Here is a 19,506-nt window from a genome sequence, read left to right as displayed (position 1 = left end):
GGGCGGGTCCTGGACGATCCCCTAGGCAATAGGCGTCGAGGCGTACGTTCGTCGTTCATTCTTTTTGCACCCCGGGCACTTCTAGCGTCACTTATTTATGCGCTCGAAACGCGATAAACCTAATTGGATGTCATCTTTGGCTGTTTTCATCAGCGGTTGGTGGAAGGTATGCGCTGTGGCGGAAAAGCGCTCCAATGCGTGTGCCCGGTTATTTGACACCCACCCATCGGTTTGATGCATGTTGCATCCCTCCAGGGCACACTCGCTTCCAGTTCCCGTTCGATTTCCACCCGTGATTGGTGACTGCGTGCCGAGTAGTTGAAGGACGGATTATAGGGAGGCGAAGGAAAGCGAAAAAAAAGCAAACACACATGAGGCGAAGGTATAAAAAAGGGCGCCCAACGGGGAACCCGTGCTTACCGAACCGGTTCGGTACCTTCCTACCGTGGACAGTAGTATTACACACCGGTGACAAGTGGAGTGAAGCAGATTAGCCGATTGATTAAAACGTTTCAATCTGCATAAATTTACACCTCATTATGTCGGCGCGCCGGCAAGGGCGGGTGGCCGGTAGTCGCGGCCGTAAATCGGGCCTCATTTGGTACGGCGATAAGTGTGACAAGGTGTTTAGATAATGAAAGGAAATGCGCCGAGGCGTTAATCCACCAGCGGGAGCCCGGTTGTCCAGGATCCGGTTGTTTGGATTGGGAGTGAGCTTGATGGAGAGATTAGAATAATTGAACTGTCTCCCGTACCGCACACTCGCCGGAAACGCGGTGTATGTGTGTTTGTATACGTTGGTAATAATCCGACGAAAAACAACCAAAACACCTCACACACCTCGCCTTTCCGCGGTTCAAGTGGCTCGTTTTAATTTTGATACGCTTTTCGGTACTTGGAAACTCTCTCCCCTTTATTTTTTGTTGTTTTGTTGATGAAATGAAATACATGCAAAACGCGCGACGAACAATACGGCACGCAGCGGTGTATAGAATGGGCGCCGCGAAATAGCCCAGACCCTCGCCGGGACCGGAAAAGTAAGTGGGCCTCTCCCGCAAGTGGTGGAAAATTCGCCTTGTCCCTATTCGAAGGTGCGAACGCATGAAATTGAATTTTCCACTTGGGTTGCGTGCAAAGAGGGAACAGGAAGAAAAGGACCTGCGCCTACACGTGAGTGCTTGTGTGCGTGAGTGTGTATGTGTGCGACAATTGTTGCTTGAACACAGGGAGCCAAAGTACTTTTCCGAGCTTGGGTGAACGGGAGATTTTATTTTTCCCTTCTGGCTGTGGCTTGTGCTGGTTTCCTGCGATTAGAATTGTCGAAAATCTTCTCATGCGGGGAGGCTTTGGAAAAGGGACGAGAAGAAAACACGGAACAATCACCAAAGCCACTTAATCGACCGGCGTGCGGATGTGTGTGAGTGTGTCGAAATATGCCGCTCGGATGGAGATTGCATTATAGGAAATTACTTTCTTAGGTGGTTCACGTTATCATATCGCTTATTGCAAATTCGGTGAGCTCTTTTCTGTCCTCTACGTGGGCTTTCCGGCACGAGCTCGAAGCTCGATCGGAGGGGAAAATGTTGGAAAAAGTTTTAATTTGTACGCGCTTCCGGAAGTCATTCCGCGGAGCAAGGGGAACGGATAAGTGGCCGACCGCGGATTTTCCTTTAGCCAATCGTGGCCGGAAACCGAACAGATTGAAATAAACATTCGTTTTCATTTTGTCGTGTGTGTGTGTGTTTGCGTGTTTGTACATCGTTGAAATAAATAAGGTGCACTTGTTCCGATTCTAGCCGTGCACACAACCTTCACTTTCGGCTGTGAAAGTCGTTCTGGAAATCGGTGCCAGTGCTGGCTGGAAAATGCGGTACGTGTAATTCGATTGTATCGTACCCGCTTTTCTATACAATTTTCACAAACTGTGCATTGTCCTTGTATTTTATCATCGAAAAAAGGGTCTTCCAGGAACGTCGTGAGCTAACGTTTTACTTGTTTGAAGAAGGCACGCGTTGTCGTGGAAATAAGGAGAACGTTTTTCAGTGAAAACTTCAACCATTTTTTTGACGCACAAAAATGTTCAAACGAGTTTACGGTTTGACTTGTCTCTGGGAAATGAAATACTCGACTCACGCAGCCAAACGGAACCGAACGGAAACGTACTTTAAATAACAAAAAACGCAAGGAAACGTATTCATAATCTCTTGGGGAATCGTTTGAAGGTAGGGAAAAACCCGACGCGAAAATGACTTTTGCCAAACCTCTCATAATTTGCGTACAACAGCTAAAAAACTGTGCCCAAACTCTTCTAACGCATCGTCAAGTAAAACCATGGAGCACTTCCAGAAACAAGCGGAAAAGGAAGGGGAAGAAAAAGGGTGCGAGTTGAGAAAAATTAAATAAATAAAGATGTTTCATCGCGAAAACATCGCACCCACTCGGGAGCCGTCTTTGCGCATCTGTCAAAAAAGTTTCCCGCGGGCTGCAAAACAGGCAACCATTTCTCACCCAGCATTAAATCATAACTCTCGTCTGCCTAAAAAGCTGTACGCTTATTGCTGGCTTACCGAACCGGATCACCCCCGGCGGGTCGCGCATTGCTTTGAATTCCCCGCGCCCTACCGGAAGGAACGGCGCAGTCCCGTCTGCCATGCTCGGGTTGGTGTAATTTTCGAGCCCTTCCGGCCACCGTCGTCGCGGTTGGCTCCGCTTGCGACGACTTCCGGTGGGTTAAGGGGCCAGACGATGGGAGACAAAGTTGTCATGAAACTTGTAATCCGTTCCCGAGCCACGAGCATCCCGGGTTGCAAATTGTTTTCGGGAGTCTGCCATCCACCCGCTTTAGGCCTCGTTGCACTTTTGGCAGCATGCTTGCATTTCGAAGCAGAATAGAAAATGATTTAGACGCGATGTTCCGTGATAAGCAAGTGAATTTGTCACAGTGCAACGGTGCCGCAAATTCAATGTTTTTCTTGAAATGTATCTGTACCTTTTTCAGCTGTTTCTTAAGCCACACGGGAAGGAGAGATTTATACAGCTCGTAATGAAATATAAACATTTTTCTGTTTGAATCGATCGTGGCAGTTCAGTGGACGATAAATTACGTTGTGAATCTTGATTGCAAAGTGTTTTTCCAACAGAATAATTTCTGCATAGATTAAATGTTAAAAATATTACACTTGAAGTGGTGAGTAAAAAAATTGATAAGCTTTGCAGATTCATAAAAATAGTTGCAACCAAATGTTATAATGTAAATTATCTTAACGATCATTATCATCTCTTCTTGATTACCGGTATAAAAGCAGCAGGAAGTGCTAATTCCGTTCAGTTACAAGCAGGATTAGGACAACTTAGGATCAGAAAGATTATAATAAGAGAAAGATGTAAAAACTAGTAAGATTCGCCTAAGCCGTTCTTAAGCTATCAGCAGCTATGAAGGGAAGTTTGGTTCTCCAAGCGCCATCATACCAAATGAATAAACACTTTTTGCTGCTTTTATTCTGCTGGCTAAGACTACTTGATCAGTGAGATAACTGTCATGGCAACAGATTACTAAGATTTCAATAAAATGTGCTTGGTGCTGAGATATTTTTATTCGTTTCATGTTAGAGTTCAAACAATTGTTCCAATTCTTGTAATTCGGATAATGGGAAATAAAATGTCTTGTACTATGTTAAATTACTGATTTAGTAACGCTTGAGTTCAGGCTCGTGCCATTTGACGTACATTGGGTTGCAGATTATATGAAGACTTAATCTTTCGTTCACGCTTGTTACACTCAATCAAAACTAGGCATTGAAAAACACTATAGGATGACGAACTATGGCACGGTTTGCCTGTTCGTAGCTTAGTACTGTCGTCTCGTCCTTGAACCTTCGCTGTCGCGAACTGCTTCACCTAATCCGTATCCTTGCTCACGAGCAGCGACAGTAATGGAGATTATGATTATTAATTTCTTGCCATCCCACCATCGAGGCTGGCAAAGAAAGGATACGGTGGTTCCGCGTGCGTTGTGGATCGTTTCCTCACTACAGCGGGAGTGTATTTTGCGGGCGAGTGTTTTCCACCCTTATCACTTGCCCTCGCTAGAGGTGTTCTCGGCTCCCGGTGCACGGTTGGTTGCGATAGGACCTTGCCGGGTTGCAGTGAACATCTCGTGTGGTTTCTCCAACCCACCGGGACTGTTTATAGCAACGGGTGGCTAGAAGCCGACTAACAACTAGCTCACCGCTCACCGCACACATCCCGCGCGCCATGCACATGTACATTAAGCCTCTACCGCCGCCGGCGTTCCGTCCGGCGCGACCGAGCGAATAAATTATTAAATCTGATTATTTATAATTGTAGGATATTATTTATTAGCCCCGGTATCGTGTGACTGGCGCAGATTTATTCGCCGCCCGACGGTCCGCCCCGGCTGGACGCCCCGGAACTGGAACTGGTGGGTGTCCGGTGCGGGGTGTGAAAAGTGCGGCGGAAAATGTACAGGTTCACCTCGCTGTCCGAGGCCGCGGTTAACGCCGTGCTCCGGGACGGATCATCCAAGAATGCCTTCTCGCCTGGCCTCTTGGAAACTGGTTCTAGTGGAGGCACCAGAAAACAACGACCGGCACATCGTAGCAGCGGGCTGCTAGAAGTCTGCTGCAACGCGTCCACCGATGCGTCGATGCTGAGTCCCGATCAGCTTCTCAAAGTGAGAATAATTTTCCAACGGTGGTTTGTTTTCCCACCCGAATGGCGTGTATGTGTTCGCGGTGTTAGAATTATGGCGCGGAAGTACCAGCGTGCAGTCGGATCACTCGCCGAACGACTCCACGCTGGGAAATGGGCCCAAGCTCAAACCCGCTTTTCCGCTTCCCGCTTCCTACCCTCCACACTGACCCTGATTCGGACGGGATTTGGTGGCCATGCAAGTGCAAAATGCATTACAATACATTTTAACGCTCGCGCGGCCAAACAGTAACTATAACCCGCTTCCACCACTCTCTCTTCCGCTCTCCCATCCCGTTTGGAGGCTCTTCCGATGGGGATGGTGATTTATGGCCTGTTTGCGCTGGCCAGCGAAATGGTATTTTGATCCGTAAATGTGAATAATAAATCAGCATCGGCACTGATAGATAGATCGATGGCGAGATAGATGGCGGACCGTGGCCGAGATCGATCGGATGGCTGACCGCGAACCCACCCGTGTACCGGCGGTTGCGAGCGTGTTCAAATAGGGGGTTTCCCCCCTCCCCGCGCCCCAACCAGGGAAGCGGCGTTTGTGAGCTTGAGTGATGCCGCCGTTTGATGCGTTTTAATTCGGTAGATTGCACATGCAGACGTGCGGGCCGTGCCATTGAGGCTGGTGCTTTAAAAGTCATTAAAAGTGTCAGTAAAATGTTGAAAAATAATAAATTGTCACGTGCAAATCAATTGCACGTAAATTTATCGGAGGCTTAAAGGAAAAACAAATTGTTCAACAATGAGTACGCAAAGGATTATTAAACAAAGATTTTTTTGGTAGTAGCATAGAAACATTAAACACGACCATCTCAATCACCAACATCTAAAGACACTAAATGCTTCGGATAATCGAACAGAGGTGATTTGTTTGCCAGTTTTGGGTTGGGGATAAGTTTCGTTCGCACCTACCGGATACAAATTGTTTGGCTCACCCGAGGAGTTTTGAAAGATGGTTTCTTACAACTAACTATTATTACAAAAGTTTACTGCTGCCGGAATCGGGAACTTGTTTTTCAATGGAAACAAAACCCCACAAAAAATCTAAAATTGGCTTTTCTTCAAACTTGTAGAGGAAGAAAACGCAAACAAAAAAATACAAACACCGATGTATGAGCGAAGAGGCTCTGGATAAGAGCGAAATAACCCAAACCAATTTCCCCGTCAAACTTTACCAGAAGCCAACAAACGCCATTCATCTTTTCCGCCAGCATGGCTCGGTGTTCGTTTTTTCGGCGCAAAAGAATCGTGCAAGCATTTGAATTATGTCGTACAAACACGGCAGCACAAGAATAGAAAGTTGCCATTTTCCGATTGGGTGGGTTGGCGTTGGTGAAGAAGAAAAGGTGCCCCGCGGGCGGGCGGGCGGGCGGGCACCATAAAAGTACAAACCTTTTGCCATCGCCGTTTGTTCGTGCGATTTTGATTGCGCAACAACGGGGAAGGAAAAAATTTCCCGCTGGTGGTGGTAATGAAAAACTTTCCAGCCAGACCCTTTTCCCTCTAGGATTGCCCTTTGTGGAGTGGGCACCGGGGGCGGGTTTTTTGGGGTTTAAGGAACGCCCATAAATATTATCGGTTATAATTCATCGCCGTTGTCACATTTCGTTCAATTTTGTCATTTTTCGCCACTTTAACCCGCACCAGAGGTTGCTGGAAACTTCCGCCCGGCAGTGAGAAACTCTTTCGACAGGTGGAAAGGCGGGTGTGCTCCCCCGGATGCGGGAGTTGGGGTGGAAATTCTGAACCCTTAATTGCTTCCATGCGCGACAGCTGCCGACGATTTTCGCTCGCCTGCAACTTTTGACACCCGCACAAGAGATAGGGCACACATACACACACGCACAAACTTACCTATCACCCACATGCCGGCATGTGGAGTCAAGTGTAACGATTAGATGGAGTGAAGTGGTGTGCAAGTAAGTGCTTGGTCGGGAGGGGGCAAAATAAAAAGCGAACCCTTTGCCCCCCCCCCCCCCTCCCTCCACCCTTGTTCGCCCTTCGAAGGTTTGGCAAACGTCAAAAACGAAACAATGGAGGACACATTCTTGCCGAACACAATTCGATCCTCTTTCGGCGATTCCGTGGAACTCTTTTGTCTGGAAAAACCCGGAGAAAGGGACCGAAGAAAGGGGCTGTTGGGTGCCGTTTGGGTAAGGGGTTTTTGTGTGCAAACTGGGCAATATTTAGTAGAGCATCCTCGACGAAAAAGTTTCCCCAACCCTGGCAGGGATAGTGTAAGAACTCTGAGGGCGAAGTCATTCGGCGCTTTGTGAGGTTAGGTTTAGTTTTGTAAGGTTACTATCCAACGCCGCAGCACCCCGTTTGCTGGCGTTTAATGGCTTAATCAACCTGCTCGGTTAATCTCGGACCGCTTCGCCACCCCCGAAACCCACCCTCAGCAGCTGGGTGCAAGGGACGCGATAAGATTGACACCTGAAGCGATGATCCGGAGCCATTATCGTTAATGTGTACGGCTTCGTCGCCTTTCTCCGGCGCAACGTCGTTAAAGTCAAATTGAAAGGCTTCGGCTTGGAAAGGTTGGGGATTAGCTTCGGGTGGAAAATTATCGACGCACGCGGAATGCGACCTTGGGTGGTGCAGGTGCGAACCATAAAACCGCCCCCTCCTCCACTACCCCGAAAAGGAAAGTCTCCGACGACGACGACGAGGGCGTTAGACATTGGAATGGACAGATGTGAGATAAAGGTCGGGAAAAATTGGGTACTCGTGGAGCGAAAGCGCGAGCCGCCCTTTGAAATGGCTGGCTTCTTCCATCCGCCGGCCCCGAGGTCGACAATGGCTGGGATTAATGTAATCGTAATAACAGTTACAATGATAATAAACTCCAAAGCGCCACAACCCGCTCCCGTGGTCCCTGGTTCGTGGTTTGAGGTTGTTTTGTCGAGCTCGAACTCGAAAGGGGGAGGACCTCGGTTCGTGTGGCTAAATGGTTGATAAAGGTCGAGGAAGCCGTCCTTTTTGCAGCTTCCAGCCTCTGCGTTTGGGCCGCAACGCACAACGGCAGCCGTGCCGATAATGATAATGATCATCGTTTCGAAATTATACCCTCAATTGGACCGGTGGAGTGGACTATTATTATAACCGCAGAGACCTAGGAGTTTCATGTACATGTAGTTAAAAGAAAACAGCATGAATCCCCCTCTCCCCTGTCTCGCTGTTGCCGAGGTGTTGTTATCAGAACCGAGCCCGTGCGGTTGCTGGCCGTGAAAGTGTGGACGAAGGTGTGTGATTTTTCACTTCATTCGTGTCGTCTTTTTAATTTTCACTCAGTTAAACTGATCGCCGCTGACGTTTGATGGTGGGTTTGGCGAGTGATCCCGTCCTTCCTGTCTTGGCGGCGTGTGTCTTTTGTCTCTACGAACAGGCAAACAGGTCTTCCGCGCAAGCAAGGTGAGTTAGCAGGTCTAAATCATAAGGGAATGGGGGGTTAAGACCGCACCGGCGGAGCATGCGAAGGAAAGAAAGAAGACCAACACCGACGCGATTGCGGTTAATTGGGAAATTGATATCCGCGTGGTGTGTCTCGCCCTCGACCGAGGATCGACGGCCGCCAGGACATCGTGCTACGATCGTATTACGGTTAATTTAGCTTTCATTTGTTTACTCGCCACTAATTGACGGAACGGGCTCATCATGATTATGGAGTCCAGTTATTATCAACAGCGAACGGCGCAGGATATCATGGTTGCGGGAGGATTAGTGCATGCGAAATGATAATAATAAGCAGGATCGTTTCAATTTTCCTATCCGCTTGTGTGGGGTCGAGTAAACATGGGGTTGTTCTGTTTATGCTCTGGACGGGGTCTTGAGCGGATAATTTATGCTCCAGTGACAGGGAAGTGAAGGTAAAGATTAAAGGCATGGGAAGATTGGTAAAATGGAGTTAGGCAAGATGCAGAGAAGAAACTTTTTTATTTCTATAGACGAAGGGACGTAAATTCTTGAACGATTCTTGAAATTGTTTGTAAATGAAATGTTTCTCCCGATGTCAACAAGTAGAAGTAGTAATTGTTCAGTATAAGCAATTGAAGTATAAACCTCATAGTCAATTTTACGACTAGTGAGCTATTTGTTGAAAATTCGCTGAAATTGTTCGATCTGCAGTGAACAAACCAGCGTAGGAAGTGAAATACTCCGAAGCGAACGGTAAACGAAGCGTAATCGCTAGTGCAATCGTAAATGCTGGTAGTCTCTGTATCGTCGATATTTGGGCCAAGCGTAATCTGTGCTTTGTTTATGTTTTGTAATTTGGTATAAGTTGTAGCACTTGTTCGAAGCTACTGCTATTATTTTGTCCTTTATTATTGGAAATACAAAAACTGCGCTAAATAACCATAGAATTTCGATATTGGTTTGTTTGTTTACGTTTTGACAAGTTCTTTTTGACAGATTGAGCCGCAAAATTACACGATTACGCTAGCGATTACGCTTCCGTTTCCCTTGATCCCGACATTTGATGATATTTATGTGAAATTGAGGAAAAAAATAGGTGGTCAGTTGAACCGTACTTCATGCCAGGAGGAATTCAGAAGAAAGTCTTGGAACTACATCCGCTGTCCATCGGCAAAGACTGTTCGTAAACGCATCGTAACGCACCGTTCCATTGCAGGAGTCCTCCGTACCGTCGGAAAACGGATGCGTTCAGTGGTGAAATCTCTCTCTTTCATCTTTCATGGGAACGCATTTTCCGCCTCCGGCCAGGATGGCAGGAAGTGCACAGACTCAAAGTAAAGTGCCTGACGCATACTATTGCATCCGTTTTCAAAAACATTTCATTCAAGGCCCATGGGCACCGATGTTGTAGAGTGCTTCGAGAGAGATTGTGTTTCGATGTCCGAGCATACCGAGTCTCCATCGATCTGTCTCCTTGGACTAATTGTATTGCCATCACCATCGTCATCATCATCATCATCATCATCGATACTTAATCGCGTACCATTGCCTCCTTCGTCCTAGACTGACCTCGCCGTTTTGTGTTGTTGTGACGCAATCTAGCTTGCGGTTCTGATTCTGGTCCATCCTCCAGAACTCCTCCCTTATCCGGGTTGCGTCCCCTCGGTCCCGGGTTCACCTTCCCGACGTCGACTTCATTAATGGACTGGTTTGACAGAAGTCATTTCTTGCTGCGCTCGCTGAGCAAACATTCCATCCCGGTCCTGTTTTCCCTTCCCCCTTTCCACGGGAGGTGCAACGACCTCAGACGCAACAACGTTGTTGCATGCGACAAATGTGCACTGGAATGGCGGATCCCTCTCCGTAGGCCTCCTGCAGTTTCTCCAAGACTCTATTCCACACGCACACCGGGATGCCTCTCGCTAGTGTATCGTTATGAGCAATTGCATTTGCATAAAACCGCAATAAATATCGGTTTTAATTGCCCTGCCAAGATGGTGACGGTGTTGGGCCATTTCTCCGCCGCTTGTAAGAGCGACCGAGTGCATTAAGCGTCGAGCAGCTGAAGTGAATGATATCCTCCGTGGGCATCCTGGGTCGGATACTGCAATCGGGCAACGTAAACCCGCCAGGATCACAAGGACGGATGAAATTCGATCCGTACGGGTTCGTGCTGAGCTCGGGCTCGCGTTTCCCATCCGGAGCTCAAACTCCGTATCCTATTCCCTTGTACTTTCCCACCCAGAACGGGCCAGTCTGGGAGTGTGTGGGTTGGAGAAATGGATAAATATTATTCCACAAATAAACACGATCATCAATCACGCACGGCTCCGTTGATGGTGGCCGTTGCTGCGGCCAAGGAGTAGTCAGTTCCTGCTCAACCATTTTTTTCCACCACTTCGTAATTTTCCGGTTTTCCCGCTTTTCTATGCCCCTTCTATGCGCGCGTTTGCTTTTTTCTTCCTTCGAAAGTAAAACATTTTCCATGCGACGATAGATTTTTGAACGAACGCAGGCTGAACCGGTAACGTTTGTTTATTTTCACTCTCATCAGTCGTTCCATTGACTCATAATATTTTCCCATCATGCGAGGCAAAAAACGGAGGCCACCCCATCGCGGAAGTCGTCCCATTCGAAACGAAAACAAATCCTGCGAATGAGGCCCGTGTGGGCCAACACACTTGGAGCCGCACAAGAGTGAAACAATAGGCGCGCTCCCTTGGGTGCATGTAACGGCGTTGGGAGGGCATGGAAATGGAGGTGGGTTTAATGTATTGGAAAAAAAGAATTCCAATCCACCCATCGTGCGTGTCCATTTGCGCAAAAGCTGGCCTCGAGGAAAATGGGAAAATGTGAGAGGGCGTGCGTGTGTGTGTGTGTGACTTTCGACTGTAGTGTGTACTCAATCGATTCGTTCGGTAGGATGGAAGATGTTCGGTGGACCGAGGGCGGTCGATTTGAATCTAAAATGGATTCTGCAACACAGATGCAATTTTCAATCGGTTCAAATCGATCGCTGAAGTGCCAACGGAAATAATGGTTCGAGCGGGTTGCGCTGGGAATGGTCACTGGAACGTCAGGGAAAAATGGCACCATGGGGTGTGTGTGTGTGCGCAAGTGGGTTTGACGTGGTGTCATCACATCGTCAGTTGATGGAGAGTGCATAAAGTTCAGTCAAAGGAGGAGGGAAAATGCACAAATAAAGTCGGGCACACCGAAATGGAACGTCCAATGTCACTTCGCTACCGGAACGGGGTTTGGGGCGGGCAGCTGACAAATAAAAATATCAATTTTTATATGGACCCTGTGTCCGTTCGGTCCGGTTGCGAATGGCATCACCTTGCCTACCATGCACCTACATTATGCGATTCGGACGGGTTTAGGACAGCCATCACGGACCCGTTGTTCCATTTTCCCACCGAGCGAGATGGAGCGTAAGTCCTTTCAGTGTTTTCGAAACGCAATGGATGAACCCTCGTTCCAGCAATTCCATAACCCCCAACGCCCGCCTATGCCGCAGCCGTGAAGATTGTCGTATTGGCAAACCTATACCACGGGTTGACGTTCGGGTCACATTGCCGATCGGTATCTTTCTCGACCCGACGTCGACGCCGCCAGTGGTGGCTGCGTTTGACAGGAGAACAGGTTTTCCCGGGCATCGGCTGGATTACATTCCGGTATTGCAGCATTTTTGACAGGTTAATTATGGCGTCTTTTACCCTTCCGATCCCGCCCGTACGTGCACCAGCACTAATCCTTGCACGATACACTAAGAATGGTGTATTGTTTTCTTGCGGTTTTGCGTTTGCAGTTTGCTCAATACAACAAGTGAATAGGAAAAAGAAGCAAAAATGGGACAGGTTGCGTATGTCTAATTACCGGTGTGTCACGTCCCAGAGTAGGCAGTTTTTGATAAAGAAACTAGTTTTGATGGTTTCAACAGATTTGTTTGGTTTAAGGGAAGGAGGAAAATTAACTGCTAATCGAAAACGTTTCTTCTACTCAATTTAAAATAGTTTGGAAAACGATGGTAAAGTAATTAAAAGGAAAAAAATATTAAAAATTCTAACTACCTTTATTTTAAAAAGTTACTAGCAATCTTTGTTTGAATTCGTTTCATAGTTTGTTTATTTTGAACTAGCTGGAGACGTAATAAAACAAGCTTTTATATTTAAGTTGCATACTTTGAAGATTAAGTGTTCGCTAGAATAATAAATGGCCCCTGGTGAATATCCTTTGTCCATCTAAATCAGCTTGAGCTCATATTAGTGATGCCATTTGCGATCGTAACGTCATCCTGTAAGCTGCAGCTATTTGTAAAAAGTGTTACGGGATGAAATGTGGATGACTTTTTCAATTGTCACGAGCTTTTTTTCTAAACTTTTGTCACACTATCTCTTTTATTTGGTTCATCAACACTTCATGATGCTTAAGTGAACCGAAGGCGTCGGGTATGACTTCCTCCGCCTGACTTGACACTCGCTGGTTATGTTTTGCGCTTATTTGCTTGTTCTTCTTGCAAATGACGATGCGGCGTGAAGTGCGGTCGTACCTCGTCGCCATTCTTCACCCGCAACCCTTTAGCTTCCACGGCGGTTGTCACTTTACGCGTCACGTGCAGAGCTTCGTCCTCCCTTGGGGACTGCTGAGGGCCCGACAAGTGATAAATAGCCCCGAGTGAGTGAGCCAGATGGAAAAATAAAGAAAACATGTCTTGCGCCGGCTGGTTGCAGGTTGCTGAACCGTCGCCGCCTGCCCGCCCTCCTGCCCCCCGTTGTGCCAGGAAGGGAAAATAATCATCTTACGCTGGCTACCGTGTGCGGGGCAAAAAAGTGTGGCCTCGCTCAAGGTCGTCGCCGCCGTCGGACATATCTTCTGGTGCTGTCTCATCTTCTGCCTCATGCCCGTCTGCTCGTGTCTCCACCGCGCTCCTCGGCATCGAGGAGGTGTCGGGCCGGATGATAATTGACATAACGGAGTACCCACGTTTGTACAATTGCCGCAACCCGTCTGCGGCAATGCTGAAGTACAAGCAGCGCGAACGGTTTTTATATGGAGGATGAAACCTTCTCTCCAAAACATGGCCCAGACAGTCGTTTTGCATACGGGCATTTTTAATGAAATGTTTGTTTTGAAGCGAAACGGAAAATCTCTCATTACATAAGTTGATAGCCTTGATCAGATGTTTCCGATTGTTTTTCGCATGTTTTGCGCTGCTTTAAAACCTCAGTTTTTTATTTCATTTGTTATCGATGTAAACTTTAAAAGTTTGCAATTGATTTCACTATTTTTAGTTTACTTCTTGAACATAGATCCTTTTATGAAAATTAACGACGACTTTCTATATTGTTAGAATTGTTTTGCGCATGTTTTGGTTTGTACAAGCAACAAAAATGTATAATTTTTTCAAGTGTTACCTTGTGTCGTTGTCGCCAGTGCTGCCATCGTCATCAGCAGCAGAGCCACGGACCGGAAGGTCCGCCCGTCCGCCGCCATTTTGTCCGTACCGCCGTTCACCTTCGGCTTCCGTAAGGCCAGCACCTGTCTCGGGCTGGTACGAAGTAGAGGTCTATCTGTAATAAGAGGAAAAGCGATGGAAAATTGTTAATTTACGTTATTCGTGGTGCAGCATCCTAGTTTTAATCCTGATTGTACAAATCACTGCGCAACCATGGTTAGCAGCATTTTTTCCCCCAACTGTGAGTCAACTGGCCGCTTGTTTTCATTAGCTTCCATTACAGGATAATAAAATTAGCAATTTATCCACTCATCAACGAGCGCACGACAGCGTCCGACCGTTTGCGAGCATGTTTGTGGTTTGCGGAATGAATTATTACCCGGTGGGAGTACAAATGAAATAAATAAAATAAAACACAACTCAGCTTTACATCGGACGGTGAAAACTGGTGATCCGGTTTGTGATGGAATTGCTATCCGCCACAAATGCATGTCGTTTTTCCCCGAGCGTAATGAGAAGCTAATTAAATGTCATTTGAATATGGATCTCCACTTCTCCTCCCGCAGCATTTCCTCCCGACGCTCGCAGAGTTTTTTTTTTCCTGCGGCCTCCCACGACATTCCGGGCAGACGCGCGTTAGCTCCGGCACACGGGTTTGGTTGTGCATAGACAAGAAACAACAGAGAACGGGAATGCAAGAAATTGAAAAAAAAGAATGCTGACTCAGGAAGCTGCAGTTAATTGCATTGCACTTGCAGAGTGCGGCAGCATCCATGCTCAATAGCGATGTTGGAAGCGAAAGCTTCAAATAGAAAAAATGAAAAAATACTCCAACACCATGCCGGATCCTTAAAGGATGCGTCAATGTCAGGATATGGTTGCGGTTGGATGAAAACGAAAAACAACAGCAAGAAAAAAATGGAAACCAGGGCTCGAGGGGAAATTAATGGCATCATGAATCGGGAGAGCCGTGTGGTGGTGAGGAGGTGGCGGCGAGTAGATTAAAAAAAGCATAAATTAGAAGCAATTATTTTTTATGATTACAGCGCAAAATTACCATCCTTCTCGTTAATAATGTATCATCATTCTTCGCACTGGCGAGAAAACTGGTGGTGGAAAACGGGACCCCGGAAAAGAAGCAGTGGCTACGAGAAAGGAAGGGAGGGGGGGGGGGGGAAAGAAGGAAGATACGGCAGAAGGATGGCAGCATCCAGCACTGGTATCAGTGTTTTTTTTGATGTTCCCAGCGAGCCACAAGATAAGATTCTGGGTGCTTTTTACACATGTTTATAGATTTTTCTTCATTCTCTTCGTTTTATTGCCGATGATCCTTCGGGGTGTGGGGGGCGAGGGGAAAGGATTCTAGGAATAGCGAGACAACGGTTGTGGGAGCAAAATGGGGTTGAGGAAAAATCACCAAAAAGATACACGATCCGCCAAAGGGATTTTTTCTTCTATAATTTTCCGAGCACTCCCGAGTTAGTTAATTAATAGAATCAGTATTTTTCGCTCGTCAGGCTCATTTTTATAATCTCTTTTTTCTCTTTCTCGCTCTGGATTCTGGACGTAGTGTCTTATTTCGTTGAGGGCTTCCTGATCCCCTGTCCGCCTTGTCCGGCTAGCTGGTGGGCACCAATTAAAAACAAACCCCATTGGCAGAACGTATTCGGACCGAGCGTTTGACGGTGGAAAACATCGCAACCGGACCGGGGAAATAATGAGAAATTTTTCATCCCTTCTCTGTCCCCACGTTCCGGGGTTGGATTGTTGGTTTTTTTCATCCCCTTCACTAGCATTCTGGTTCTCTTAATTTACACCGCATCCTCCCCCACCTACCCGCAAAACTCCCTTTGACAGATGATAATTTTCTTGTGAACTGTCAAATTAATCTTTCCCCGCTCGTTATCATTTGCGCCGGTGTTTGTCTGTTGATGCTGGGCCCTGCACAACAACACTGCGAACCACCGTATCATGTGTCTCGAACGAACCCGAACCCGATCGCGGGTGGTAAAATGAAGTTAGCAAAAGGAATTACGGAAAGGAAAATAATTAGAACGATGCTTGTCTCGGTACATTTAATTTATCCGGACCGCCTGTGATGTGACGCTCGCTGGAAAACTAGATAGAGTCGTCAGACTGTCATACCGTGAGGGTTACAGCATGATAAAATTTGCACACCTGTCAAGTGTGGGGCTGTGGAAAGAATGGAAAATTGCTCCTTTGACCGAGTGCATTGTGGAAATAAATCATAAATTGCAGCAGCAATTCCTCGCATCGACAAGATCAATTTACCGCCAAACCATAACGCGCAGGTTTTCCTCCGAAGCGGTCTTATTGATGGTTGGTATTTATTTTCCGTTCGGTTGTGGCTCAGTTCATCGACTGCGTGGAATGTTCGGGCAATGCCAGAGGGTGGCCACGCCGAAGAAATCGAATAGATGTCTGGTGCATTAATAATCGTTCACGACGGTCAGCGATTCGCGGCGATGAGGATGGAACCCCAGGCGATGGCAGTAAAGCATACTGTTTTACGCACACCGTTTCCTTTCGTAGGACGGACGGTGTTTTATGAACAACGCAAACACGGGGCATGAGGGTTATTAAAGTAGTAGCATAAAATTACGCAGTTGTAAGGAGCAGGGAAGCAGAAGTGGTTCATAAAACCGAGTAACTGCAGGCGTTTAAGTACAGATGTGATTTATTGGAAAAGTTGTTGGAAATTGCAACAATTGTATTAAACATAAAAGCGTCATTCAAGTAGAACAAACAACAACATAATTGTAAGACAAAAGATAGAACCATTGCTTCAAAATACCAAACATAATTTATCATAATTACACCAATGACAAATGATAGTTCGGAGGATAATCGGAAAATGATTTTAATGCAGGCATCAATCATTTCCATCAACCCAGGAAATCTATTTGCCGTGTGTTTAGTGCATTATTATTTGTCAATGTTTATCCGCGTGATGATCCGGTATCCAGCAGCGTTTTGTACTACAACCAACCGTCGCCAAGTTAAATAAATTGTTGCTGTTTTCCCTCGAAGTGTTTTTTTTTCGGTCCGCAATTGAAGGAAGATTGAACGATGGTTGGACAGAGGAATGTGTAACATGCCATGTTTAGATAATGATTACGCTCGCCGCACCGATTGCTTCATTTGTCGATTCGCGTGCAGCTGCAGAGCAAACATTTTTCATCCTCATACTCTTGGTTTCCGCCGGCGCATCCATCGCGTATTGCTTACCGAACGCCGAAGGAAACTTGTCCGAGCGCTTGCTCCGCTAATCGTTTGACAAACCGCTGGCATCGGTGGCTTCTGCAGATGCACAATCCGGTAGCTCCTGATTTGCGACGCGAGACTACGTTCTTTCAGCAGAACGACGACGACGGTAATGATGATGATGATGATTGTCATCGTTAAGTGTCAGATGTCTTACGCTCGGGGAGGCGAGAGCCCGGAATCAAACCCGTTCATCCCGAACCCGTGCCGTTTGTGTTCAATAAACCGATGGCTTTGGGTTTGGTTTGTGGAAAAAGGAAAAACGGCCCTCCCGCAAATTCCTTTCACTGGTGGCCTGAGCCCCAGTCCAGTCCAGCCCCGCCCGGGGCTTGGGGTCGTTCAACCTTGGCAGCATCTTGAGGCATTTGCTATTGAAATTAAAAGTAACGAGCCGATGCGGTTTGCGATCGTGGCCTCCGTCGGCGGAATCGCGGAAACCCGGTAAACCTGTTGCGATACGGACCTTGGTGGTGCTGGGTGGTGCTAGTTACATAAGCATTCCTCAGTCGGTCCTCTCTCTTCCTCTTGCACTACCCGGTCAACGCCTGTGACGTGGAAATGGTGGCGTAAATCATGCAACATTCTCATTACAGCCAGATCTGCAGCAGTACACCCGAAGGGTCCGATCTTGGGCTTCAGACATCGCGTCGGATTGGTTATGCTGCTCCGAGGCGGAGACTATCGATCGAAGGAACCTTCTCGCTCAGCCCTCCCCGCTGCGGAGAAAACTGACATCACCGGTTCGTCGCTTATCGCGAACACTGGTAGGTCCGCACCATCGTCTCGAAACACCCGACTCGTACGCGCCCCCGTAGAAGGCAACCGGATTCCGGCACAAATTTATGCATGCTTCCGATGACAGCACTCCGATTCGTTCTGCGAGGGAAGCTGCCAGCGACGCTGCGTTGACTTGTCTGACATGGAACGGACACACTGCGGAACGGCCGGGGGTTCGCATAACTTCTGCGCCCGAGACTTGCCCACACGGTGTGCGGCAGGCTGTTGCGTTTCTGCATCTGCACCCAACTGCATCGCATTCTGAGGGCGCAGTCGGTGAACGGTACTCGGTGCCATTCCGCCGGCCCACTGGGCTTTTCGCGCAGGGACAGTGTTTTGATCGATGCCTCGCCGATCAATTAACAGGCTAATTAAAACCGACTGTCGGGTGTCATAATATTTGAAGGCTTGCTGATGGCATTCCGCTGGGAGTTTTGTTCGCTCGGTTTGCACTTGGGAGTTAATAAACGTTGACGTTTCAATAAGGGGTAATTTTGGGGTTTTTGGTTTGTTACGTTCGAAATGTTTTGAGTGTCGGGTGCATTTTTAACGTTAATTAAATGTGATGAGAAAAATAACAAATTCTTCCGTGTCACAACGCGTTTATTCGTCTCAATTGTTTTTTCTCTTCACAATACGCTATTTACTTCGATATAAAATGATTCGGCTTAGTGGTAAAACGATTCCTATTTTTAAACATATTCCATTTAATCCACTGTGTACTTAATAATATTTAAACATCCTTAGTTAAAATTAAAAACTCAACCAAAAGACTCTCTTCGCAGAGTACACATCGGGGTTAAGCTTCCACTTCAAAAGGATAATATGTTACTTTTCTGTGTTTGAACAACGTTATTCGCATAATGTTTTCACAAATCCTTCTCCCCTTAAGTGGCCTCCTCGCACCAGAACACTCCCCCAATCGCACACATCCCGTTCCGCATGAACAAATCATTGCTGTTTGGCAATCATTTTTCCATCCAGCTGCGACCGGAACTCGGCGTGCCAGGGGACGGTGGCAGCCGGCGGGTGGAACGACAGGGAAAATGCAGGAAAAAATGTTCCCCTTGTGGGCCCTTAACATGTGGGCGCTCGAGCTGGAAGCTGAATTGGTTTTGAATGAGCGGTGGGTATTAAATTAAGCGAGCTGATGAGATTTCGCAATAAACAACGTGTAGCAACCGTATTAGCGGCTCCGTTTTTTCTAAGGAGCCCTTTTTGGTGGGATAGAGGTGGGGGGCATTGCCCCCCGTACCCATACTCCATCCTTAAGTCTGCAACAGAGAAGGCCGGCGTTTTGTTGGGCGCCTGGAAATCTCTCCTGCCAACCGTTTTTCATCGAATCAACCATTCGGAAGGAATGCTGTGAATTTGGGGACGGGCCAGGCAACGGGGAACACGGTGGGTGAGAAAGGTCACAAGGAAATCCAACCCTCCTCCCCCGCTCCCCCCCACCCCACTGGCTGGCGGATGAACAAAAGCGGGTGAAAATAAAGTAAAATAAACCACAGCGATCGCTACAGCTAATTTATTTTTATTGCCCTTTTCTCCTCGGCTCCGATACTTGTTCGGATTGGGCCTTCTTCCGGATGGTCTGGATTGTTTGCCCGGCTGCGACCGGGCGAACGTTCGGGGTTTCGGGTGCCGAACTTAGCCAAATCTCCGAATTCCCCGGGGCGGCGTCTCGGGCGGCGTCAAAAACGTGGAGACTTATGGCTTGTGCGTGTTTTGGATCGCGCTCCGATTTTCTTGCCTTCACGCGCCAGGGAAAATCCTACCGCTGCTGGCTCGAATTCCTCCCTGCGGGCGAAGCGTAAGCCAAACGGAAGCACCAACGCGTCGCGCCG

At 47.5% G+C, this 19,506-nt stretch overlaps 1 protein-coding gene across 1 annotated transcript in view; it reads right to left on the bottom strand.

The window, feature by feature from the left end:
- Positions 1 to 19,506, bottom strand: part of LOC131260750 (mucin-2) — a 101,334-nt gene that overhangs the window by 10,612 nt on the left and 71,216 nt on the right. The window contains exon 2 of the mRNA XM_058262561.1: positions 13,557 to 13,712. Within this exon, the coding sequence (XP_058118544.1) occupies positions 13,557 to 13,712 (156 nt within the window). The remainder of the gene's footprint in view (positions 1 to 13,556; positions 13,713 to 19,506) is intronic.

The sequence above is a fragment of the Anopheles coustani genome, chromosome 3, assembly GCF_943734705.1.
Source record: "Anopheles coustani chromosome 3, idAnoCousDA_361_x.2, whole genome shotgun sequence".
In the NCBI taxonomy this organism is placed as follows: domain Eukaryota; kingdom Metazoa; phylum Arthropoda; class Insecta; order Diptera; family Culicidae; genus Anopheles; species Anopheles coustani.
The sequence above is the reverse complement of the archived record's forward strand: the minus strand, read 5'-3'. Positions and strand labels throughout refer to the sequence as shown.